General features: G+C 39.8%; 1 protein-coding gene across 4 annotated transcripts in view; it reads right to left on the bottom strand.

The window, feature by feature from the left end:
- Positions 1-29: 29 nt before the first annotated feature.
- The window catches only part of MAN1A2 (mannosidase alpha class 1A member 2), a 158259-nt gene continuing 130305 nt past the window's right edge, over positions 30-27983 (bottom strand). For 2 of the 4 annotated variants that reach the window (XM_026061519.1, XM_026061522.1), the window contains 4 exons: positions 24842-25061; positions 15630-15802; positions 7349-7464; positions 30-3802 (listed from right to left, as the gene is read on the bottom strand). In XM_026061519.1, the coding sequence (XP_025917304.1) occupies positions 3670-3802; positions 7349-7464; positions 15630-15802; positions 24842-25061 (642 nt within the window). In that variant the 3' untranslated portion in view covers positions 30-3669. Of the gene's footprint in view, positions 3803-7348; positions 7465-13499; positions 14369-15629; positions 15803-24841; positions 25062-27983 lie in introns of those variants that run through there. The other 2 variants (XM_026061521.1, XM_026061520.1) reach the window with 2 other exon arrangements.

The raw sequence follows: 27983 nt of genomic DNA, 5'->3' as shown, positions 1-27983 counted from the left end.
TATTGGAGGCAAAGGACACAAAAGATACATTCCTCACTTAAAGACATTCTTTATTCAATCTTTTTTTAATATACAATATTATTTTTAATCTGTAAAAAGTACATATGCAGGATTCCAGGTCAGAGGCAGCCAGAAGGTTCCCATGTCAGAAGATAGACTCTTGCCCTTTTATTGTTTCAGAGGAAAAAATAATTTGTCAATTTTAGACTAAGGAAGAATAAAGGCAGAATGCAAAACCAACTTCCACAAAGCAATTAGGATTAAAGGCAACAATCTGAGTATAACAAGTCAGGCTGTCTTCTTCCAGTTTGGTGGTTCCCAACTTTTCTGGACAATTACAGAGCAGTTTGTTAGAATGGGCTGACAGCAGAAACAGCTAATGCTCATCATCTCTGCTACACTTGTATGTACGTGAACTTGCAAAAGAGCTTGGGTTTCCTCTTGGTATGGTAACTCAAACTTCATTGAATCAGAATAGTGTTTCTCAAAATTCAAAGACTGAAAGAGGGGTGTCATATCAGGGTAAACAGATCTCTGAACTACCATGTGAATCAACAGCTTGCTTTCATTTTTCTTCGGTAATGAGCCTGTTTTTAATTTGTCCCTTTAAAAACATGAACTAGACTTAATAATGTAGATAATAAACTCAATTTGATAAGAGTCTGTTATTACAGCCCTGAGATGGAAACTGCCTCACTGTTTTCTGCGTATGTCAGATGACATTGTCGATCCTTTCAGTGTTAATACTATTAACCGTTTCTCCATTCAAACTAGGGAGAGTCACATTATGAAGGTTTATAGTATCGTTTCCTCAGTGGCAGAGGAGAGGATCATAAAGGACAGCCAGACAGAGTTTTGCTTAGCTATAAATCAAGACAGGGTAGATATTTAATCTTACAGGATGGTACTGCAAGGAGAGAGTGACTGATTTCACTTTTCAAAACTCTGGAGACTCAATATTCAAGTCCTGTAAAATATCAGGTGAGAATATGTCAATAAATGGGAGGTAGAAGAGACATCCACAAATTTGGAGCAGGGAGCCAAAGCAGCCTCAAAGATGTGAATGACTCGGGGAACTACACTATTTGCTTTTCCCATTACTCCAGGGTGCTTACAATCTTGCATGTTCTTTTTAAGAATTTAATCTTAAGGACCATATTGTGCAGCAAAATGAACACCCAGAATATCATTCAAGGGTTTTGTTTTTAATCAGAGGCCAAAGCTAAGAAGTTGATTTCTTGACTGCAGGATGCACACAGCTCCAAGTTGGTCAATGGAAGCTGCAGAAATTCAGCTTCTTTGAAAAGTCAAGCTGTAAGTGTTAGAAAAAACGACTGCTAGCTGTTCCTAACCGACAGGCAAGCTTGAGGCTTGGATTAGGAAAAGAACTAAACATCCTTGTTTTGAATGCATGCAAAAAGAAAATAGACAACTCTGGGATATCCAGGCTCTTGCACAAGTCCAGTGTGCCAAAAATGCACATGATTTTCTGTTCTTTATTTCATCCTGTAAGAGGAGAGAGTATTGTAGAAATTGCTAAAATGCAACAGCTACCTAAAGAATTTGAGGACTGTTTTGTTAGAGAATACAGTGCAAGACTTGGAAACAACTAAGACTAAAAAGTCATCTTGTGCTTAAATTTACACTCTATCTTCATGAAAGTATGCAAGAAAGCAGCAACAGAATGAAAATGACAATATTCTACTGTACCTTATGTACCCAGAGGGAAAACAGTCTGAACTTTGGGTTGCACATAACTCCTTTCTGCAGATCAGGACCTACTTTGTGAAGGGCTGAGAAAGAGTGCATTTCACTGCAGTCAGAAGCTTCAATATCCATGCTTGGTTACCATGCACACCTTGCTCAGAACCCATTATCTCCAAACTCAGCTTACTCTAGGATATCTCAGGATGCTGACATGCATGAATGACACAGCAATTAGTCCACAAAATGCATTATTTTTGATATAGACTTTGCACATCAGTAGCTGCTGGAGGAAAAGGATGGTCTGCATTTTAAACAGTGATAGGGTAGAGACTGACAAACATTGGGTAACTTGGTAATGAGAAAAAAGTGTCCTTTATTTGGTACCCGCTGCTTGTCTACATAAAGAAGAAATAGCAGTACTGTACATCTGCACTGAGAAAAATACCATCCCATCACCACAAAATGGCTTAGGTCCTCAATTCAAGCGTTCTTGTGGCAGTGAGTTAATCCACTGGGATTCATGGAGAAATTTGAATGGTTGTTCTGTACTTCAAAACAGGTGGCTGGGAGAGCAACAATGAGCAGAAGTTTGCTGTTTCTATTTCTGGGACTCCAGAACTCTGTCCTTTCTCTGTACAGACTGGCAGCCATTCTACACTTACTGTCTGGCCTAATCCCAAACTGTTTGGACTACCCCAGCCTAGTAATACCCAGGAAAAACACATGCAGGTAACACAGCATCTCATTTCTCATAAACTAATGGAAGAAGGGACTTGATAGCCTCTTTTTCCACTCATATGTAAGAGATGTTATGTTGTTTCCAAAGAAGATCAAGTTTGCTTTGCACTGAAGCAGATGGTCACCCAGATGAAAAAGAGTTTTGTAAACTAAATCAAATGCTGTTTTGAGCTTCTGTCATACACAGAAGTAAAATAAGTCAAGATTTCAAATCTGCAAAGAACACTCTCTGGATAGTATCCAAAGAATGAAAGATAACTCTCAGGAAAAATCCAGATTGTATGGACTAACATAAAGCAACAAAACAAACTCCTGTTGACTAGCTCAACGGAAGCATTTCTAACTGCAATATGCTATATTCTGTTAAATACACCACGAGAAACTGTTTTTGTCATGTTGTCATCTCTGGTTCAACAAACAGGACAAATAAGAGACCATGGACTTCCCATGTGAAAGGATTTGTGAGGAAGGAAGGCTTAGGCTCCCTCCTACCCGTGATATGCTCCACACTGTGACTGTAGCTTGCCAAATGATCTAAGCCCACAATGCTGCCAGTGAATTACAAATGAAATGCTTACTAATTGTTTTCTGGGTGTGAGCATGCATACAGATCTTTAGGCATTATTTTAAAAGGCAAAATGAAGAGGCAACAGTTTTAGAGTCCCCAAGAATGGCTGCCAGTCTGGGCAAACTGATGCTGATTAGAAAATTCAGACAGGTACAGGAAAAAAATTCAAATCCTGATGCTGCTGGTGCAGTGATGCTGCTTTTTGTTGTTGCTTTGTTCATGTCAACCTCAAACAAAAACAAGAAAGAAAAAAAAAGCATTTGGAACCCACCCCATCTGAAGAGGTGACTGGTGCGTTGTTCCTTGCAATAGTCAACAGCAGCAGCAGCTAGTTCCTGCCCCTGGACAGGAAAGCCTCTTCTTCCTTATGCTGCTGCATTTGTATTAAATAGTAGACTCCAATTCTTGCTAGAGTTCAAAGCGCAGGTCTCTGTCCTGCAAATACCACACTAGGGTGTTTTGGTCATGTATAAAACGAAACTTTTTTTCAGTTTTACTTATCTATATGTTGAAGAGCTTTGTTTCTCACCCCAGTACTTCACTCAGAAGTCCAAATTTATCAAGCATCTGTCTCCTCTCCGGCTTGAAGTCTCAAGTGGTTCATGTAAACAAAACAGAGCTGAAAACAGTCTCTCTTCCTCTTCTTAGAGCTGTTTTTATCGATAAGCAGGATTTCCTGACAGTGTGGTGTTGGCTAAGTGTAAAACGGGCAGAGGATGAGCTTCTGTGTTAAAAACCCAGTTGTCTAAAGGTAGAAGGTCATCATTGGAGAAAAGCAGATACAAATACCTGGATATCAAGACAGAGAGGAAAAATGATGGCTATTAAAGGAGAGCAACAGACAGGGTGGGGCAACATAGCAACTTCAGGCCCCACCAGTCAACAGCTAAAGCTATAAATAAGCTATTTACTTTCAACCTTTTTATAGCACTTCCCAAAAAAACCCACACTGTCTTCCCTGTTATAATGATCTGAAGTGTCATTTTTATCCTGATCAAGCCCTTCAATGAAAAGTTGTTATGGAGACAGCATGTTAATCTTTCCAAGTAATTTCTTCTGTTTTTTAAGACTCCATTCAAAGAATTACAGTGTAATAGAAACATCAAGACACCAACTACAAGGATTTTGGGGGGCAGGGAAGTGGCAGAGAATGTTCTTAATGGAGTGAACCCACTTGAAAATGGCCAATCCTCTTTAATCCAGATCAAAGATTCAGAGGAAGCACAAGAGAAGCCACTAAGCTTGACAGATATATGGCTTGTTATCACCATGCTGGGAGCTGGTTCAGTTTCTGGTAGGAGGAAATGGGCCAATGTATTGCGCAGAGAGGATTAGCAGAGAGGATTCATAACCGTTACTCATTAGAGAAGAAATGAAGCATGTAACCAAGTTAAGGTTTCTGGACATACGTGGAAAATGAGTATTTCTTGTTTCTTATTTCTTAATACACACTTTTGAATGTGTTTATGCTATTCTTTGAAGGGAGATATTGGCTGGAGGAATCTTAGACAAGGCCTCAAACTCAACTGCTAAAATTCAAAAGGCATTTCCCTTGCTCCAGAAAACCTGACGGTGGGGGTGCAGGCTTAACATTATGGGCCTACAGGACCTCTGAGCTCCTGCTTCAGCCTGGTTCCCGCTATCTAGAAAAGCATGTGACAAGGGGTGTCATTCCCATTAGGGGGCTCTAATGTGCACACGCATTGTTCTGTCTTCACTCTGCTGATGCTGCTGTTACTTAGTTCTCTCCAAATCAGATGCAGAACTGAGTCAGTGTAGCTCTATCATTTCTTCACCAAGTAACTGCTTGCAGATAAAAATTAGTTACTGAGGTAACTTTGTTCTGTCCCACGTCTGGTCTCTTTCTCTACATTTTTTCTTTTTCCTCATAGCCTCGCACCTTTATTTTCCTCATTACTTCTTCCTTGCTTTCTCCCCCTGCAGCACTCCTCCACTCGCTCTTCTCACCACAGCAGCACCACTATCCTACATCTTACTCAAACTCACCTTCCTCATTGATTCAAACTTTTGCTTTGAATAACTTAAGCGAGTTATTTCTACATCTTGCTCCTTCCTGCTCAGTGATTATGTTCTTGCCTCATACTGCCCAAACTCTCATAATTTGCCCTGAGTATCTTATCTTTGATTAACCAGTGATCTGAGCAGCAACAATACATATTTAGGGGAGGCGTAAACTTTGAATTTGAGGGGATTGAAGATGCAGAATTTATTATCAATATAGAAAAAGATAACAGTAGACATTCTGTAACACACATTTTACATCCCTCTTCTAAAGGATATCTTCATCTTTTTCTTGGCAACAAACCCAGCCTTCCTGTCTTTATTTTCACAGCCCTTTGACCTATCTTGCTCTCATGTCCTCTATTTTATCTCAAGGTGATATCAGTTCCTGGCTTGGCTATGCTCATTGCATCAGCCTCAAAGATCTAATCTCCAGCTCACCAACAAAACTTCATTTTACTCCACAAGTGGAAAATGATCCAAACCAAATGCCAGTAAAACATTTTTGAGCTACTCCTCAGACTCTCCTTCTCTTATAATGCTTGCACTACAGTATATCCACATACCGAGTGATGAATCAGTGAGTTTTAAGATCACCTTGCGATCATTTAAGATCTAGACAGGATTCTGGCAATACTTCAACAGTCATCCCTGTCACCATAGAAGTCCCATAGGAACAACTTTCATTCTCTGATTTGGCTTTTATAGACAAATGGATAAAATCAGCTCCCTGGGAGGTATTGCTCCCCTGACTAGACCTGTTTGAAACTGCTGCCTCTCTCTTTGGGAGTATAGCTTTTCGGCTCCAGAAAACAAATTCAAAGGAATAAGTGACATAAAATTAATGAAGATGACAGAGAAGGCAGCAGAAGCTGACTTTTTTTGTTTTAATAGTAACACTGGAAAACAAGGTATTGTGACTATTTAGAGGAGTCTAGAAAGGAGGGAGTAGAAGGACAGAATTGCCAAAATCCTCCCTTACACATGAGGAACTCAGAGTCCCTCTTTGCCAGTAAAATATGTTGAGCTGCCTGGAGCAGGCACCAGTGCTGCTACTGTCAGGACCATCTTTCTCACCTCTGCATTTTGAGCTCCCAATAGCCAAAATCAATCTTCAGACTTCAGTTGCAGTTAAAGCCTCAAAATCTGACATTGTAAATTCTTCTGCTGTATAGAAACCCTGTTTCTGCAAAACCTGCATGTGATGTTAAACTACCAAATGGTTACAACTGTTTCTTCTTCATATCATTAGGTTGTAAAGACAGAAAGGGCATGTTAATGAGTCTTAACAGCTGACAGGTTTGTGCAACAACATACCTATCATCTCTTCCATCAGATGCTGACAGAAAGTGACATGGATATGTAAGCAGAAGCAACAACCAAGTCTCCTAACGGTAGCCTTTAGCCTCATTCACGCTGGCCACAGTGGCTTCTGTCCATGGCATTAACTGAGTAAAACATTCTCCAAAATCCAATAAAGAAGGAAAAAAAGGGATAGGGAATATAGCCAACTCAGATGTTTCTCTTCTAGAAGCGGACAATTCACAAAGAAAGAAATGTGGTGGAAGACCAAATACTTGGAATGCTTTGCCTTGAACAAAATATACAACAGACTGCAACAGTCTCTAAAGGACAGACTAGATATGTCCTACAGGTTTGACTGAATTGGAAATATTAAAAAGATTTTAAAATCTGAAGCATATAAAAATTACAAAATTATTAAAATTGTATAAATAAATAGTAAACTATAATATATATTGCATAAGAATAATAAATATTTTAAAATAAATATAAAAAGGCCTGATATGCTGGCTTACATTAAAAAAATAGAAAAAATAGAAAAATATGTTGTGGGATGAACACAGAGAAATCATTCAAGGGCACAGAGGGCTTTTGTTCCATGCCATTTTTCCCCATTTACTCCTTTTTAATGACACACACAGGAGAAACAGGGCCTACCACATCAAAGCATGACACATACTCATATAAAACATGTCAAGTCAGTAGACTTAAAATAAAATGTTGTCTTTTGCAAAGGGAATTTGTTGGAAGGAAGTAACATTTCCTCTGTTGTAAGGCCAGAAATCAAACTGAGGTCTTAAAAACTAAAGCTCCCTCAACAGAAGATTCTTTTATGGGAGACCTTACTTATATTTTCTGCTGGTAAAAGGGCTGACCTAGAAGCCTGAAGTTGAAAAAAAACCCCAGCCCAAACCACTGTGATAGACAACAGATTATTTGTTAAGCCTATGTATTTTTCTAGACTTTAGATGTTAGCTTCTACAGGAAGATGCAAGATTGAAGACAGCTTACTTCAAAGTTTCAGCAAGGAAAAAGCTCTGCTGTACGTCGTCATATGCAGGAGATGAGGAATAGACATCTTTGACCCCAGAAAAGCCACCACTGACTCGGCAATACTTGTCAATGGCCTGTAAAGAGGAAGGAGAAAAAAAAGAGAACTATTTTATTTGTAGAACAAAATTTGGAAACATGGAAGGATCAGGTTTAATCAACACAGGCTCATAAGAAACAAAAAGAGATAGCTCTTTCCATGCTGCATAATTCTGTTGTGAAGAGGAAGCTGTGGATGCTAAAAGTTTATGCTGACCAAAAAAAAAAAAAAAAAAAAAAAAAAAAAAAAAAAAAAAAAAAAAAAAAAGGGACTGGACAAATACAGATGTAAAACCTCTCCAGGGTTATTAAAGGCATCACATTTAGTAAACTGCTAGAGGCTAAAAAAACATGCTGGGAAAGAATACTTTCTTTCCTAGGTATTCACTGATATTGATGACAGGACATGGACTCCATAGACTTGTGGTCTGAGCTGAGATGGCTGCTCATAGGTAACACTGAGTAGAACATCCATCAGTCAACCAATGCAACATACTATGAGGAGCAATAGGAAATTACAAACATATCCCTGGATTTTGCAGCTGAAGAGTCTGAAGAGTTGCAGGAACTCTGTGACTAGTAGTCTGTCATAGGAATTTACTAAAAGTAGGGATAAAATGCTGTACTCATCTTTGAGGACTGTTGATTTCATCTTATAAACTCTTCTAGCTGTTTCTTTCTCCCCATATTTCCATCCCCTACATGTGCTCTTCTCTGTTTCCCCTTTATACAGTCGAAACTCAAATCAGCTTGTGTGCTGGACTGCAGAGGAGCTCTTTATCTTTAAAGCATGCAGCCTAAATCCATAAACCGTGGAGAAAGGGGGCCAACAGACCTTCTCGCTTTTGACCCTTTCCATGCAGAAAGGGCCCAACGGGCGATGAATTCCCAATTCACACATTAAGTCCATAGCTCAGGAGCTAGTCAGATCCAACATACTACTGCAAAAAGCACAATGGAAGAGGAAACTGGAAAGAATGTATTAGCAACTCAGAGCACCTCTTGTCTGGGCTTTCATCATTCTACCCACATGCACAATCCTACAGCACTCAAGGATATCGGCCATCAAAACCAGCCCCCAAAAAATGACCCTGAAATGATTCACAGGTTATTTATGCTTCCCTGCTGCTTTGGCAGTTCCTCCTCAGCAGACACCAACTCTTTTAATAGATTCATGCAGGGACAGAAAAGGCACAGTTATGAAGAAAACTGTTTGGCTCAGGATGTCTGTCATTATCAACCACTGAACAAAGCTACCTGTAGTTCAGTAATCTATGATTTGGCCCATTAGTCTGTATGAAGTTTCTCACTGCATGGTGCTTTAGGCCTGGATTTCTGTTAATTCTGATTTCTGTTAGTTATACTCAACAGAAGCTGAGGGGAGTCAAAGCAGGGCAGAAAATGAAATTTTGAATGATCTCTGTTTTTATGCAGAGAAAACAAATTCAGTCAAAATTAACTCCTCAAGGTCCTTGCTGAAGCCTCTGTATACTAGAAATACAGAGAAACAAAAGACAATTTTCCATTGGACGCATGCATGAAGAATGCTGGCAGATACTACTGGTGAAATTAGAAGAAAAAGTGAAAAGGCAAATGAGCAAGGTAGCTGGGACAGTAAGTCACAACACACCAGGTACTACAGCTAACTTCCTCCATGTACATACTCTTACTCTGTGGAAATGTAAGGAAGTGCACAGACCAAATAATGCTTTAGTGTACAAAGTTCACTTAAATTTCTGAAGATTGATCTTTAAAGAAGCAAGAGGGGAACCTGGCAAAAGCATGTTACTGAAATGCCTGTGGCTCTGGAGCGTAAGTTGATGCCAAGAAAGGTACTGTCTTTCTTGGTAAAGTCTAATTCTCTATTTCCTTATCTCAGGTAGAGCTTTCTCCAAGTTTGGATGGAAACACCCCTTTTTTTGCCGAAACCAAAGACTAGAAGAAGGAAGAGTCTGGACGAAATCTTTTCAGATCTGATTATTGGTGCAGGCTAGGGGTACACTAGGACTGTCCACATGTTGGGATTTGGGTTGGTCTGATTTTCTCCAAAGTCTGGAAAAGTGTATCTGACCCATCCTGTTCAATAGTATTTCTAGCATACAGAATCTGGCCCTGCAGATGTCCCACTGGTCAGCTACTCAGCACCCCTCACACTGTGTGCCACAGCCCAGTCAGGAGAACTCTGCTAGTGATTGCAGCCAGATGAAAAGAAGGAACGTATGCTACCACTGTTAGAACATTGCCTCTTTTTTTCCTCAAGAATTAATCTCCTGAGTCAACATGACTTGCTTATTCTGGAGACTGCAGATGACGTATAGCACTGAGATGCTGCTCTATGCTAGGTTTCACGCTCAGATAACTGAGAGGTGCAACACAGGTGAAGCTAGCAGCCCTAGAACTCTTAAGAAAGAAAGTGTGCGATTTGCACTGACCTTTTTTTTTTTTCCTTGTAATTACCAAGTAGTCTTGTATCTTCAGAAATTTCTCCTTGGGGAGACAGGCTCAGGCTACACTGGAGTTCAAGACAGGCAGAGGATTTATCCTAATTGATCAGAGATCTAGACACTCCAGGTGGTAATGAACTGCAGAGGAAAAATCCCACTGAGAGATTGCTGTATAGCTACTCATGCAAGTACGGATAAATAAATATGTGCTTGTTTCAGAGTTGTACAGAATTTTAGACACTGTCTGAAAAGTTTGGTGTTGTAGACAAGCTACTTAAAAGGTGTTTGAAACTTGTAGTGTTTTATCTTCACACAAATGTTCAAAATACTTGACACAGAGGCATTTGATTCACCACCTGGCTACTCTTTAACTCAAGAGCTCAGTACTTGTTTCCTTGACCAAATTATGCTCATTTTTATTGTACCACAGAATACAGGAAGTCCCAGAGGACTGGAAGGGGATTAAGGTAGTGTTAACATTAAGAAGCACTGGCAGGCTGATTGGATAATTTTAGGCTGGCATGCCTGATATCAGTCCCAGACAGTTATGGAAACATTTACATGTAAAAAGAATATAAAAGAGTAAGAAGATAATTAACACCAAACAGCATGGTTTCATAGGAAAAAAATCTTGTTAGCAAGCTTGATTTCATTCTTTGAGAAGACATACAAATTAGTAGATAAAGACAACTGCAGAGATGTAATAAACTTAAAAGTTTCTAAAGCAATTGACACAGTACCAGAAGACATTCTGATAAGAAAAAACAGTAGTATACCACATCAATATCATTATTTCAATTTAAAACTGCCTAACAGTGTTCTAAAAAGGAACTGGCAATGTAAAATCATCACTGAATATGGCTGCTTCTCACAGAGATCCACAAGGAGTGGTCCTAAGCCCTATATGATTCAAAGTTTTATCTACCACTGCAATGATGTGCACAAAAATGACACAAAATCAGATGAACAGGTAATCACACCAGTCAGTGTGATCTGGTGGTAACTGAGGCCCAAACGAAATGACTTTCATATAGCCAGGTACAAAATCCTAAATCTAGGAATAAAGGATGTGTAACTACAGAGCAAGTTTAGCCTGGAAAGTAGAGACACTTAAAAATTCAGTGGCCAGAACAAACAACTCAGTATGAGTTCCTATTAGAATGCCGGTACACACATAGGGATAGTGAACAGTAGCAGGGATATAGTTTTACTTTTGCACAGGACTGTGGGAAAAGTCAAAACTGGAATGGAACCATTCTAGAAATTATTTTTCAAAAAGGATGATGAAGAACTGAAGTGGGTGCAGACATTTGGAGAAAATGCTTTACAGTGGGAGACATAGCACAATTTGTTTAGCATCTTAAAAAGACTGAGTTGTAAGTTTATTACAATCTATAAAATCTCTTTGGGAAGAAAACATGGGGTAATAAAAGACATTTTAATCCGGTATAGAAAGTCATAGCAAAATAGTGGTTGACAGCTGAAACTAGACAAATTCAAATGGGAAATAAAGTACACATTTTTAACAGTGCAGGTAATCTCAGAATCACAGAATATTTGGTGTTGGAAGGGACCTCTGGAGGGACCTCAAGCCGGGTCAGCTACAGCAGGGTGCCTAGGACTGTGTCCAGTCAGGTTTTGAATATCTCCAAGGATAGAGACTCCACAACCTCTGTGGGCACCCTTTTCCAATGTTCAGCCACCCTCAGAATGAACAAGTATTTTCTTATGTTCAGATGGAATTTGCTGTGTTTCAATTTGTGCCTGTTGCCTCTTGTCCTGTCACTGGGTACCAATGAGAAGAGTCTGGCTCCACCTTCTTTACACCCTTTGGCTCCACCTTCTTTACACCCTTGCAGGGTTTATAAGCATTGATAAGGTCCCCCAAGCCTTCTCTTCTCCAAACTAAACAGCCCCAGCTCTCTCAAGCCTCTTTTCATTATGAGACCTTCCAGTCCCTTAATCATCTTTGTGGCCTTTTGCTGGACTCACTCCAGGAGGTTCATGTCTTTCTTGTATTGGGGAGCCCAGAACTGGACACAGTACTCCAAATGTGTCATCACCAGCGCTGAGTAGAGGGGAAGGATCCCCTCCCTCGACTTGCTGGCAATGCTCATCCTAATGCAACCCATACTGGTGACCCTCTTTGCCACACAGACACATTGCTGGCCCATGTTTAACTTGTCCACCAGAACCCCCAGGTCCTTCTCTGCAAAGCTGCTCTTGAGCTGGTTGGTCCCCAGCCTGTTCATGGGGTTATTCCTCTCCAGGTATATAACTTTGCACTTCCCTTTGTTGAACTTCATGAGGTTCCCTGCTGCCCATTTCTCAAACCTGTCGAGAGCCTTCTGAATAGCAGCACAACCGTCTGGTGCATCAGCCAGTCCTCACAGTTTTGTGTCATCAGCAACTTGCTGAGGGTGCCCATCTGCCACATCATCCAGGTCATTAATGAAGAGGTTAAACAGTATTAACTGCAGTATCGACCCCTGGGAAACACCACTAGTGACTGGCTTCCAGCCGAACTTTGTGCCACTGATCACAACCCTCTGAGTTCAGCAATTCAGCCAGTTTTCAGTCCACCTCACTAACCACTTATCTAGCCCACACTTCATCAGCTTGTCTATGAGGATGGCATGGGAGACAAGTGACTAAAGCCTTCCTAAAGTCAAGGCGAATGACATCCACTGCTCTCCCCTCACCCACCAAGCCAGTCATCTCATCGTAGAAGGCTATCAGGTTGATTAAGCACAATTTCCCCTTCATAAATCCGTGCTGACTTCTCCCAAGCACCTTCTTGTGCTTCGTGTGTCTCGAAATAGTATCCAGGATTAGTTGCTCCATCGCCTTCACAGGGATCAAGGGGAGGCTGACTGGCCTGTAGTTCCCCGCATCCTCCTTCTTGCCCTTCTTAAAGGCAGGGGTGACATTTGCTCTCTTCCAGTCCCTTTGGAATCTCTCCTGATGACTATCACCTTTTGAAGGTAATTAGGAGTGGCCTTGCAGTGACACTGGCCAGCTCCCTCAGCACTCAGGAGTGCAACCTGTCAGGTCCCATACACTTGTGTATGTACAATTTAAGTGATCCTCCACCATCACGGGAGAGTCTTCGTTGCTCCAGACTTCCCCGCTGGTCTCAGGGGCCTGGGACTCCTGAGGGTCGATCTCACCAGTAAAGACTGAGGTGAAGGCAGCATTCAGTATCTCTGCATTTTCTCTCTCCTTTGTCACCAGAGTCCCCGCTTCATTTAGCAGGAGGCCCACATTTTCCCTAGCCTTCCTTTGGCTGCTTATGTACTAACAGAAGACTTTCTTGTTGCCTTTCACATCCCTTGCCAGTTTCAACTGGTAGCCTTTAGCTCTCCTAACCTCATCCCTGCATGCTCGGAGAGTGTCTCTATATTCCTCCTGGACCACCTGTCTCTGCTTCCACCTCTTGTATACTTCCTCTGTGTTATGTTTGAGTTTAGTCAGGAGCTCCTTGTTTATCTATGCAGGCCTCCTGCCACCTTTGTTTGATCTCCTGCTTGTTGGGATGAACTATTCTTGAGCTTGGAAGAGGTGATCCTTGAACATTAATTAAATAATGAACAAACTACCAAAGAAATGGGTATGTTGGATAAAGAAACTCTTTACTGAGGAAACATGCAGAAAAAGCACTCTATAAAGACAGAGAGGGTTAAGAACATGGGCTGTTTGATTTACACTACTCCCATGGAGGTTGATGATAGGATAAAATAAAACAAAATCCTATCCACATACGAGGAAAATTGGGGATTGGAGGGAGGCATTTGATTTGAAAGCATTAATGAGATAATAAGATATAAAGACAGGTGGAGAAAACTGAACAAAACACAATTCAAAAACATACTCTGCAGTATAATTAAGAAACAGATCCTAGCCTGAAAAACTTACATTTGTGTATTCTTTAACCTAGTACAAAGGTCTCTAATCTCAACTTGGATCATCTAGCAAAAGTTTCCAACAGGAGCTGGTATTAGATTAGCAAGCATTTGTAGCACAGATGGTGGCAAACAGTGGTTACTAAATCCACTGCTTTTCATATTTGATGTTTTCAAGATAGCAATAATGGATTCTGGAATACAATTATAAGAGAGGAGAAACCTCTCTGCAAAATAACAATTCATTGGTTTAAAAAGAAAAAAAAAAGCTTGTATGGTCTACAAGGCAAAACCTTAACCAAGACTAAGACACCATCTTATAACATTTGGATTTTTCTACACAATTGTAACTGCCCTATGGAACGGGTAGATGAGATGAGCTAAATGTTCTGAACTTGGAACAGGAAGCCTGCCTTAACTATCTTCACTGTGATCAATACAGATCTCTCAACAGATCTCTTCTGGCTCCAAGTACTTTTTCTGGGTCTCTTGTCTCTGGAGCTGAACAGAACACCCTGGTTTTGGCCCGCAAAATAAAGTTCCTCCAATCTCTCGTCCTCCTCTTCCCTTGTTCTTCCCTCATCTCATTTGCCTGGCTGTGGTAAAAAAATTTCATTAGTGTCTTGTTGTCTTTAATGCTTATTCTCAACTCTGAAAGTGCTTTGAGTTGCGTTGTGAAAAACTGCTAGATCTACAGCAGGGAAGTGGAGGAGTTGCAGTGGTCCCTTGGCCGCTCAGATCTTGAAGAGGACCAGAAAACTGCTTGGCCCTCAAATTAGTTTTGCATGACCTTAGGACAGACCAGCAGGTGGAAGCAGTGAGAAGCGTGAGACCACAAAAGGTTCACAGTTCAGCCCTAGGAAGCATTTAAAATGGGAAATCTTTCTGGGATTACATATATTTACAATTAGAATAGTATATTGTCATGTGAAAATGAAGCCTAATTATTCACATGGCCTATAATCTGTAACTATCAGGCAAAGGAGCTATCCATCTATGTACAAAGAATGAATGAAGGAAGGCCAAGATCACAGATCTGTGTTAAGAGTCTACAATGAATCTGGGCTTCTGTAGACCAGGAAAAGCATTTCCAACAAGAAAAACTCAAGAGCATTTTTACACTCGGGAATTTGATTCAAATATATAACAACCAGATATAAACCCACCAGAGCAACTATACAGGAGAGCAACAACCTCTAAAATGTCCTAGTAACAATTTTTTAATTTTGCCCTACGTGCTATTATTTATTTACTTTCCTTTATGCCTTTTATGGTCTAATTCCTGGGATGCTATATTTTTTCATTAGAATTGAGTAAACTGAGTCTAAACTGACTGGCAAGCTTTTCCTTCCAGTGAGACCACTAGGATAAGCAAAAGTGAGCATACCAATGCATATATGTAAACGTATGCTATCTTGTCTTACAAACTGAGACCAGTTGTCCCACTAATTGTGTTTCAACAGCAAACAAAGTGAAAACCTAATGGCAAAGTCTTTTAACCTACACTGAGTGCTAAAACACATGCTTAACCAAAAGTTATTTATAATTCCCTTTCATTTCCCAGGATAAGTTACCTCTCTTGGGGCTGTGGACTACTGATTACAGCAGAAGCCATGACTAGTGGCTATTTCCAGGCCTGAACTCATCAGATGTATAATACTGAACACATCACTGATCTGTGCATCTGTTTCAGCACTTGCAAAACAGGAATAAGAGCCCTCAGCCCCATCCACACCCTAGTTTACAAGACTGATGAAAATCAATTATTATTTGAAGTGTTTCAGTACCACTGGATGAAAGTGGCTACAGAAGGAAAGAAAAATAGAATTAATTTACTGATGGCTAATCGATAGTTACCTGTGTTGCCTCCCAGCCCCACTGCCTGTACTTGGGATCATGTGTGAATCTCCACATATACCAGTAGGTCTCAATCACCTCTGGTCTTAGGATGTAATACTTTTCATTCTGTCGTACTGCCACCGCTTCTACGCCGCCATCAAATTTGAATGCTTCTGGACCCAGCTTTAATGCTGCAGAGGAAAGAAAGGAAAGAAAAAAAAAAAAGAGAGAAAAATTTAATCCTTACAAATCTTTGCAGGAAGGGAAGCTAGGAGGTGAAGGACTGTTGCACCCTAAGCATGTGAGGAAAGCAGAAACTAGCTTTTCTTTAAGCTATCTCATAAATATTCCCTGTTGTTGAGGCTTGCAATTTTTCTGATGCATAATTAATTCAATTCCTGTGAGAAAATGACCTATCTTGCCAGGACTATAGTAATCCTCTTGAAAACTAATGAAATACTAAGAATACAAACACATTAATACATTCAATTATAGGATAAAATTAAAGTGACTGACATTAGTTCCTTATATGAGCAAAAAGAAAAAAAAACCAAAAAGATCAGCAGAGGTTTTTACGTCCTTTGATCCCACCCAGCACAGTGGGAAAAGATCTTAGAACAAAAACAGGTATCACCATCCCAAATAACCTGCATTTCATCCAAACTCTCTTGGTTTAGGAAAATCAAGTTAGGTCACCACAACCAATGTGCTTTGTAATGTAATCCTCAAGTAAAGGTAGGCAACAAAAACTTAGCCAGGCCTGAAAATCTCTGAACTATGAGATTCACCATTTCTGCCCTAATGGAAGCTATAATGGCACTATGCCAGCCTCTGGAAGACTGTTTGTGTAAAAAGGAGGTACCTGTAGAAATATTGTCTATAATATGAAGAGGCAGTGCTAGAGACAGTTTACTTATATTTTTAATCACACAGCTACACATTATTCTTCAGATTTCACATAAATCATGCACTCTTATCTACAGCTTCACCCAACCCCTTGCTTTGGCAGAGAATTTCTAAGGGGTTGAACTTTCAAGCTGTGCGTAAGCTTTGAAAAGTATCAAACAGATTAATCATGTAATTCCTATGGGCTAGAGGCTCAAATTAACCATGGTCTCATGAGTCTGAAAGGGGAACCTTAGAATATTACAGTTAAAAATATGAGCACCACCTACTGTGTGCCCCAGCAGAAAACCTCCAAAAAAGCTCCTTTTTCTTTTTGTTACAAGGGAGAGTGGTTCTGTACATAAACAGAGAAACACAAAAAACTATGCTTCAGCCACACACTTGGTAAGGAAAACTCCATCAGGAAATGTCTATGATGTGTATTTGAAAATGGGTCATTTTACCCGTTTTACTGAAAATATTTACAAATCTTACTGCAAAATCAATGAGATCAGATTCAGAGTTCCACCTATCCAAAACTAAGAACATAAGAATGGCCACATTGAGCCAACTGGAAGTTCTGTCTAGTCCAATATCATTTCTCCAACAGTGGTCAAAATTAGATGTCTAGGGAAGAGTAAGAACAGGATAAGCATCTATGACACCTTTCCAGCTCCTCCACCCGTCTCCTATTTTCAGCTCAAGGGTTCTCCAAAACTAGATGCATATTTTTATTTGGTCAGTAATTCTTAATAGATTTCTTTTCCAAGTACTTATCTGGCATTCCCTTAAACCTGTGCAAACCTTAAGCATCCAAAATATCCGCTGGTAAAGAGTTCCACATCTCTACTACCTCTTCTGTGTAGAATAATTTTTTTTGCTATTTTCTGTTTGCAGCTTGGTTGCTATTAGACTAGTAGTCTCTAGTTCTTATGTTGAAGAAGAGAGTGAACAAGTGATTCTTACCCACCCTCTCCAATACCTTTATGACTTTGCAAACCTCTGTTATATCCTACCTAAATCAACCCTTTTCCAGACTGAAGGGCACTAGCCAACTCAGTTGTTCCTTGAATGGAAGCTGTTCCTTATCTTTAAGGCCTTTCTCTGCAGCTCTTCCAATACTGCTCTACCCTTCTTGAAATATGAGGACCTACCCAAACATAGCACTGAAGGTGTGGGTAAGCCATAGATTAATACAGTGACATAATCATGATTTCTATTTTGTTCTCTCTCCCTTTGTTTTTTCTGACTGCTACTGAGCTGATATTTTCACAGTCTCAAGAGCTCCTTCCTCAGTTGTAATGGTCAGTTAAGAGCTCATCATTTTGTATGTGAGGTTACGAATAATTTTTTCCCAGGTGCCTCACTTTAACTACACTGAATTTAATTTTCTAATTTATTGCTCAATTACTCAACCTCATAAGGTCCTTCTGCAATTTTTCAGCTTTCTTTCATCTTCGCTACCCTGAGTAGTCTTTTTTTCATTACTGTCAGCAGCAGCACACTTACCTCATTGTTCACGCCCTTTTCCTGGTCATTTATGAATATACTAAATAGATATACCAGATCACCCCTGGTTAACCATCCTCCATTGCAAGAGCTGACTATTCATCCCTACCCTATTTGTTATATTACAAAATTTTTTTTTAATCTATGCTAGTACTTGCTTCATACGCTATAGTTGCTTAATTCGCTTAAAAGACTTTGACAAAGAACTTTTGAAAAAGCCTTTTGGAGATCAAGTAAACCATGTCAGTTAGATCACCCTTATCCACCAAAATAGTTGGATTTCAGGCAGTTCTAGTGATGCACCACATACAGAAACTGCTACTCCTTTTGCTTTGAAGCATGCTGGTGCATTAAATCTTTAACTATTTATATCTACTCCTAATGTTATTGGGCACACCAAGAAATTACACCATGGCTCAGCCAGAGGACGGGTGAGCCCTGCAGAGTGCGACAAACTCACTGAATTTTTATCTGAAACCAGGGACACAAAATTAATCGCAGCATGTCATTATTACAGAGATGGTCAAGCTAACTCATATAAAACTTGAGGAAGAGACCCTCCAAGGTATTTTTGCTTGAGGCTCCCTAAACCATTCCATTAATGTACAAGGTCATTTTACACTTCCTAGGAAAACAAGTAATTATTCCTATCATCTGTGCCCATTTAGCTGCTTACTGCGAGTCTTGGGACAGAGACAGCATCTACTCATACCTTGACAATGTCTCAGCTGAAACCTTATTCATCTGGTTTACTCTGCATTGGAATTGTCACATGTATAAAAACAGCTAACATTGTACCCAGATTCTGATGACAATTCTTGTCAGAAGCTCTAAAGATGTGCAAGGAACTTCCATCATAAAATAATTTGCCGCTGGATGATACTTATTTTACAGACTACCACCTAATGGCTGGAAAAATTCTAATGTTTAAGAGTTGGTATATTTTACTAAAAATCCTATGTGCTGTAAATCAGCACATTCTGCCATCTATACAGGTAATTATTCTTACTAATCTAACTTCTATGATACCTATGATAGCCAATTCTTCAGATTGATTTATTATTGGTATTTCTATTCTTTCAATTTCATTGGGCGCCTTTTTTCATCACCATTTTTTCATTACCATTCATGGATTTCACATTACCTTTTATTTTATGCCTTTGCCATGTTTCTCATTGGTGCACATTAAGCATATAAAACAAAAAGCTAGTCCAAGATGTGCAATCTACACACAAGTTTAAACTTTGAGAAATCTTGCACTGTATGTACACAAAACTAGAATCTTTTAGCTTTACCAGTGCCCACTGACAGCATTGACTTCTTGTGCTGTGCCAGTACTTGGGCATGCAGATCAGAGCATGCCCCATATCTTCAGTTCCCTCAATCTTCTTTCCAAATTGACAGTACGTTGGACTATAGAGAAATCTCAAAATCTTCTGTCATAGGATCGGAGCCTTAGGATAACTGCAGCAATGATCTAATCAGTAGGTTATAGTACAGCAAAAAGCAATGCAGAAAGGAAGCAGTAGTGTATGGAAATCACACATCACAAGAGTTTTCTGGTGAGCTTTCTGTCTTTGACAGTCAACATGCCCATTCAAACTCTGGGTGATTCCAAATGGTGTCACAAGCATTCACAATCACCTGGAAAGGGGAAGAGCCTTGGGGTCTCATGCCAATCGGTTCAATGGATCCTGAAACCAGAGCTCCCTTGCTCAGACAGCTAGATCAGAATCATGCCTGCACCCTCTGCCTTCACCTTCCCCAGAACACCAGCTTCTTCCAACCAGCGGATTAGGAAGGCATCCCACAGGGAATACAAGGCTGATCTCCTCCTTGAAAAGGATCTATGGGCACTTCCACAGATGAGAGATCCTGAGCTGCTCAGGATATCCCCAGCCACTTCTCTGCCCTACAACTCAAGAGTCTGAAGTCATCTAAAAAGTTCCTGGAAAACGTTGATATGAATCAGATGATCAATAAAGTGGTTTCAGACTGACTGTGTCCCTGCATAAGCCTCTTATTAATTACATGGCAGTGATGCTAATTGTCACTGAGACATAATGTCTATGGAAATACAGAGGAAATGGTCACAATGACTGTGCCACTTCTCAGACCTAATCACCACTGTTGAGCAGACAGCATCATGACAGATAAAATGACTAATCTAAGTATTGAGAGAATGCTATTTGGTGGGAAAGGGGATAGAAAGGTTGTACCAGCATCTAGAAGGATTAAGGTAAAACTTTTAACAAGCCATGTAGGTGGTGGCTGTCATGCAGACAGACCAGCTTATATTTGGACCATGAGACTTGGGCCCCATTTGAGAAAATAACATGCACAGGACAGCAAAGCCTCAGCAAAACCAGACACACCTCTCAAAGGGTAAGTGATTTCAGATTTGCTCCCAGCAAGTTGTAGGATGTGGACTTAGTTTAACTGTCCACAGTTAAAGAGGCCCGAGCTAACCCAAAGGCAGTGATTAACTTGCCTTTAATTAATCAGTCATCTGCTTAATAAAAAAGCAGATACCATCACCTCAGTTGGGTTATTATCATGGCCAGGTTTCTTATCAAAAAATCTGTACAGAAGTCAAGAACTGAATTTTGAACTAGAATTGGTCTATGTCTACCACAAAGTGTAACTATCTCCTGTTAGATGTTTTGACTGAGATGTTGAATGAAGTATCCTTAAATTCAAGACACCAAAGTCTTTCTCCTCTCTGAAGAGCTGGGATGATCTCCAACATCACCAACCTGAACTGAGCTTATGTATGAACATATATAAGCCCTGTAAGTCCAAAATGGGTTATCATCCTTTTTCCACATCTGCCCCTGTGAAAAAAATTTACATCTTAATGCTGATTGGTCCTAAGGCAGCAGCAACTACCAATGATAATGGTGCTGGGTAATGAAGCAAAAATTGAGTCTTGTAGGCTAAGACAGAGTATCTTTGCTTGATCTGCAAGACATGCAGGTGCAGAAGGCTGTGGCCTCTCTAAGGGAGTCTCACAAATCTGCGGCTGGCCTTATTCATAGGTTGGGAGACTTGGCATGGGGTGACCCCAGCAACAAATCTTGCAAAAGGTGATGGCCTGCTTTAACTTGTGCCACACTTTCAATCAGGTTGAGAAATGTCCTAAATTCTTCAGTAAGCCCCAAGGAGGCACTACAAGCATTCAAAGAGCCCGCAAGGACACATTGATAAACATTCCAGGGGATGGAGGAATACCCCAAATACGAGGAGAAAGCGGTTGTTCCAATGATGCCAACACTACAAGTAAAGTCAGTCTACAACATCACTGTGCAAACCTGTGACCATGTGGCAACTTTTGCTTGTTAAATGGAAAAATGGCTGCTTTTGCTAATATGGAAGGAAAGGACAGGGTAGTATAGGACATTTTTTCACCATTTTTTCACCAGAGGTTAAAAAAAAAGGGGGCGGGGGTTATCTTTTTACCTGCAGTGATGGTCCTCAATCCACCCCAAATAATTTGTTGCAAAACCCATACCTTTTCTTCATGAGTCTGGGGACCCTAAAAGTACTTGAGTTGGGGAGCATGTTGGAAGATGCTTGGGAGCATTACAACCCAGGTAAACTTGTGGGGGATTCCTGCGGTACAATCTGCTTTTCCACCTGTCACAGCTGGGGGAGGAGGGTCTAATTGCCTGCTGGGACAACAACTTCTAAACATCATGAAGATCCACAGCCGAGAAAACAAACTGGATGGCAACAGAATGCTTGACATCAACAGATAGACCAGAGAGGGGACAAGGTTCATATAACTATCTGTCTCATCTCAAGGCCATCAGTAGAAGCAATGACATCCAAGGGACCACAGAGGTGGTCTTAGAACCAATGACAGATCAGGCAATCATATTCAACAGATGACTTCTTGCACTGATTGTGGTAACAGCAGTCCCAAAGGTAAGTAAACAAAGAAAAGGGGCAAACAGACGAGAACAAGTGAAAGGACTGTATTCGCTTTATAAAATAAGTAAAGTCTTGTTTTGCTGAAGAAATCTGAAGCCACCACAAATGCTCTGCTGCATACAGGGTGATTGAGTTTGCCTAAAGACATAGGATCATGTATGAGACGGGGAAGAGCCTGAGCAGATGCTATTACTGCTTTTAAAAAAATTAATATATAAAAAGCCTCAAGCCACAAGTGTCACGGCATAAAATTACCTAAATGCTAAACAGATGTGTGAATTGTCACTGCAAGACAAGAGCATTTTACTGGTAAACTGGTAAAATATGCCCAGAGCAAAGTTACTCCAGTGGAATGCATCTGAAACAACGCTATCCAGAAATCCTGGCCCTGAAATTGTTAGTTTCCGACTGCAAGAACTTGGCTCACTGGAAAGCAAGATTTAAAACCAGAATTTCTGGAGATGTTATTCCATGATACATATGATAACGTTGATCTAAGAAAAAATAGTAGCAGATTCAGTATTTAGTTTGCCTGATGCTTTTTTTTTCTTTTCTCTTTTTTGTTTTTGAAACAGGCTTTCCACATTTGGCAATATAATGCCCTTCTTTTCCAGAAGTGTTTTTGTTCTGTGAAATTCCATTTCGATTTTGCTGAAACTCGACTTGTTAAAATAGCAATTTCTTCTTTTCTCATGTTCAGCCCTTAAGGAAATTTAGGTTGCTTCATAAAGTAATAATTTGACACTAAAATATTATAAGACTGTGCTAGTATTTACTATGATTAACCCTCGAAAGACCAGGGAAAAGACAGCTCTGACTGTTCTACCTGAAGAGAGCTCTCTATCCCAAACACACAGTCTAAGTATCTTGCTGTCTCCTCTGGGGACACCACATGGGGCAAGAGTTCTCCCAAGTCTACAGGAGAGCGAGAAGACCAGGCTCTCCCCTTTTGCTGACTGAAACCTAAATCTAGCAGCTGAACCAGGATGACTATCTGCTCCTGAAAGAGAGCCTTCTTCTGCAATCAGCTAGTTCTCTCACTTAAGCATAAAACTCTGCATCAAATTCTGCTGCTAATGCATAACGAGGAGGTTGACATTTTGCACATTTCTTTATTTTCTTTGAAAAATCAGCCCAGACAAAAAAAAAAAACAAATCCACATTACTGAGATTGCATGACTGAGCAAAAGAAAACTAGGACATTCCCAATTTAGAGCTCTTTCAGTCTGTTTCTGGCATGTGTGTGTTATTATACAGTCATTAAATATGTAATCAAAACTTTTATCTCCCTGGCTTTTGACTTATTTAGGGTACAGAATAAACACCTAAAGGAAAAAAATTAGGGCTGCATAAACAATAGTAAATCTAGTATTTCTTAAGTGTCTGAACTAAAAGTTTTAATGCAGTTTTTCACAATGCAACAACAGTTGTAATATTATTTCCTTTTTCCTAAAGCATCCTAATATTATTTTTTCTCCCTTTTTTATGCTGCTGCTACACAGGTGAAAGTATCCCTCCTAGACCATCAAACCTAATTCTTTAAAACTACAGGCAATGTTACACTGGTATTATGCAATCCTTGCATAAACACATGAATCCTTATCTTAAAACTACTTTGAATCTTAGCTCTCACTACCTCTACTAGAAAGTTATTTCAGAAGCTCACTTTTCTGATGGCTACACAAAGCCACTTCCAATTTTCAACCTACAGTTATTCACAGCTAGCTTACAAATTCTTGCTCTTGGTACAACTTTGTTGTTTATTATCTTAAAATAGCTTATTTCTTCTTCAGTGTTTACCCCCTGATATGAATAGCAAATTTATCCCCTTCTTGGGCATTATTCTTCTAGTCTGAGCAGGCCAACCTCTCTTTGTTTCCCACTATAAGATAAAAGCTCTATTACTTTAATCATTCTCTTGGTCCTTCTCTGCATTCATTCTGCTTGGAAATTCAGATTAGCACACAGCATCCTGGATGACAAATTATGTGTGTCTTCTATGATAGTGTTAGTATTCTCTTATCTCTATTGAAAATTCCCAACTGATACAGATTAGGACTGCACTGACATTTTTCAAAGCCATATCAAATTGCCTCATCATTTCATGAGCAAAGAGTATTCTCAGATCTTTTCCCTCCTCTGTTTTCCAACTCATGAACTTCCAGTTTAGAGAAAAGGCTCTTACCTCTTTTCTGGTAAAATCATTATTTCTGAGAGTCTAATCCTCAAGGTCTTCCTGCTTTACTATTCTGAGAGTCATCCGATTTAATAATGCCTTCTGACTTTGTGGCCACAGTAAATGTAATCAGCACGTTCCGACTTTATGCATCAAGGACACTACTGAAGATATAAAATAAGCCTGGCCCAAAAGACTGTGAACCTGAGAAACTTGTAGCCCAACAGTAAAGCCTGACATTGCCTCCTCATTAATCAGGTCTTTGGCCAACTCACAATTCACGTACTAATTTCTGTCCTCTCTAGTTTAATTGCACATTGTACTGACCCAGAATGTACTACTACTAAAAACAGTACAAATTATATTTACAAATTTCTCACCCTGCATAACTGTAAGAACAGTATATTTGAAATGAAAAACTGCCCAATGTATCTGGGAGGACAAGAGTATACACACGTTCCTCCCCTCCCTGCACCCACACAGCATGTCTCAGCTGACTGATGCAAAGATAGGGATAGACACCAGGGAAGGAACTATATAAAGTCTGGCTCTTCATTTACTCACCGTAATGTAAATCAGAAATGAATACTTGTAAGTGAGGAAAACTACGCTTGTATAAAAACAGTGCAGGGGAAACAAGAAATAGGTTCATAACAAGCCTTTTAAATAATTCCACCAATTCCTGTATTTCAACTATTGAAATAACCAGATTAGCAAAGTATCTTACTTGTCCTGTCATATGATTCATGACACGTATGTGCAATTTCAGCTCCAAGTTGCAAATAATGTCCAGCTTTATCATCTCTGGAACCATCTGCTCCAAGGGCAAACATTCCCCCTGCAAAACAGGTCAAATGGCCCATCTTTCTTTCAAGGTGCCCATTCTTCCATTCCCCAATGAAAGTCAGTCCTCCATTGGACTTTCTGATGAGATGCTTTTCTATGGCCTACAAGAAGATTGAGAGAACTTTCAAATACTGTTTGAAACATAAATCTTACATGTTAACTCTTCTTCAAATAATAAATTACTGTTTTCAAAACAAAAAGAAGTTTTTTCTTCTCCCAGATTCACCTCTGAGCAGCACAGGAACAAACAGCTACATGAAAATAATTTCAATGCACTCCAAAAAATACCCTAACTGCTAAACTATGCTAATGAGATCTTTTATAGGAAAGTCACAACATAGGTAACATTGCAATTTTAGCTAAGAATTCAGCTACAAAGCACATATTGTATGGCTTAAACAGCTGTTTGTCTACATGTTAACTCTGATAAGTATGTATTTACTGTACTATCTCTGCATACTCAGAAAATATACCCATGTTGGATACTTCTGGTCAGCAACATATGTTAAGGCAGCACCTGTATGCTCAGTCAGCCTTTAGCAGAATGAGACAGAAATGCTCCAGCCTCCTAGCTTCTTCCCCCAGCAGCTTTTTGATTATACACTGTCAAGGAGGGCTAAGGGTCAGAGCAACTGTACACAAAAAGCACAATTATTTTATAGGTGAAGTAACTGCTACTTTTTCTTTGCGCATTTGTACCAATATATACTGTTGCTTGTGATGTATAACCAGTATTCTTCTGGTAGTGGGAAGGAGAGCAGCTGACCTATCTTTCCAAAGTTTGCAAACCACATGAAGAAAGCACATTTACTTTAGCCTCTTCCAGAGAGGGTCACAACCTCCTCCAATCTATTGTAGTACTATCTTTAGCATTAGATAGTTTCTCCTACTGTGTAACTAGAATTTTTCCTGTTACAGTCTGAGTCCACTATGATTATCATATTTACCGCAAGGACATTATTCCCATCTTCTTTCTAGAAATCTTTTTTGTACTTCAGCACATAACTATTTGAGGAGTTCACACCTTCCTTAAAGTGCAGGACCTATTACTGGTCAGAGTACTCCAATGCTGATTAGAATTCAGTATTAAAGTGGGATAAATGGCATTTACTACTCTCCTTCCCATCCACAAGATCTATTACAAAAGTGAATTACTGCTCCTCTCCATTATTTTCCAGGTGCCCATGACAAATTGCACCCCAGAATAGAAGGTGCACAGCTCTTTTTGCACTAAACATAGATAAACTGAGAACACCCAGTCAGGGAATCTTGCATAACCACAGCAGTTATCTGGGATGGGGCAGTCACTTCTGTGCATACAGTTGTATCTTTGTTATCTACACAGTTGGCTACAATATAGACTCAAATAATACGTAAATTAGTCAGTTTGCAACTTATAATTCACATTTAAAAGTGGACAGTGAAATAGTTTTTCCTTCTAAATAAAAAATTGGGGCTGTCTCTTGTCTTCATGACAATGAAATGGACAAATGAAAGGCTTAGAGCTTTTTTGTGACAGTAGTAGGTTTTCCAGGTTAACGTTTTTTCTTTTTTTTAAGCTGGTCCTGCGGTAATATAAGGCTGTTAAGGTAGCTTTATTGAACCCAGCCACATTTGATAACAGGAAAGTCCTCTAAGCCAGGTACTGAAATGACATCTGACATCCTTCCCTAGTTTTCTTGAACAGTCTATACTGACTTAATTTTTTTTGAGCAAACACAATTCTTTAAAGTATAGTCAGAAAAGGCAAAATTCTTAGGATCAGGAGCCTCATCTAGGGAAGATGATAATATAAATCGTAATTTAAAATAGTCCCCTGTGTAACTTGCTTCCTGAATAGGTCCCTGACACTAGATACTGCAGCGCTTGCAGCAACTTTTCTGAATGGTTGTAACAAGGGGAATCAACACCTCAGCTGTGTAGCCAGGGAAGAGCTTGCAGTCCCTGTAAGGCCAAGGTGAATGTACTGGCTAGAAGCCAGTGCAGTGGATTACAGGGAGAAGCCTGTACTGATATCAGTAGGGCCCTTCACCCCAGACTGCGTCATCATTTAGATGGTAAAGTTTCTCTGTTGTCCTCTGTTGAGTCTGTGCATGCTGAGGGTAATGACAGGGAAGTGCTGGTCTGCATTCCCGTTGGGTTTGCTTTCTCACTAATACCGCTGTTTCGGAAAATGCTGAAGTTTGTGTTTATTGCAGGAACCACTGAGAAGAGCACAGAGATAACTGATAGACCAGAAACTAAGAAGTCTCTAACAGCTGCCAAAGTGGTTGTGTAACAATCACACAAATTGGTATTGAGGTCTGTTATGATATCGTGACTTTTGCTGCTGGCAAGTCCGATGTAGTTAACAGTACAAGCCTCATTCATCATGAAAGTACTGGTATAGAAAAGATTGGTACTGCTGAAAATTATGCCACTGAAGATGATACCGAAATCTGAAGCATCAGCTCTCTTGATTCAATTATCCTAGACTATGACAGATTTGACATAACGATGATGAGGTTTTTATCATATGGTAGATACGAGCTAAGGAACACTTTTTAGAGCAAAGTGTCTTTTTATTATGAGGAGCAAGAGGACTTAAAAAGGTTTGGATTATTTATTTACTGGAGGAAGACATTTTTTGTCCGAAATTTGTGTGGAACTCCCTTCCCTTTTGAATTACAGCCTATCTTTCTGCAGTTTCATAACTGTTGAGTATCAAATAGTTGCAGGAACAATTTTAGGGGAACAAAATTGCTGTGGTTGGCACTAGTAAAGCCAGCAAAAACCAAATTTATGCACCTCTCCATAAGCTATTCCTTCACTCTGTAGTTTCAGGGTTTGACTGGAGAATACCATCTAGCTGCAGTGCCCCTTTTCTGAACAGAGAATGTATCTTCTGAACTTGAACATCACTGCCTTGTACATGGGGTAGTTTTTGAAATCTGGAAATTAAGTTCCATCAGCTAGTTAATAATTAAGTAACATCTTAAAAAAGTAGCAAAGGAAGCATCCTCAAAAAGAAAACAAATGTAACC

Source organism: Apteryx rowi, unplaced genomic scaffold (assembly GCF_003343035.1).
Source record: "Apteryx rowi isolate R43461 unplaced genomic scaffold, aptRow1 scaffold_181, whole genome shotgun sequence".
In the NCBI taxonomy this organism is placed as follows: Eukaryota; Metazoa; Chordata; class Aves; order Apterygiformes; family Apterygidae; genus Apteryx; species Apteryx rowi.
This window is presented reverse-complemented; position numbering and strand designations above follow the sequence as displayed.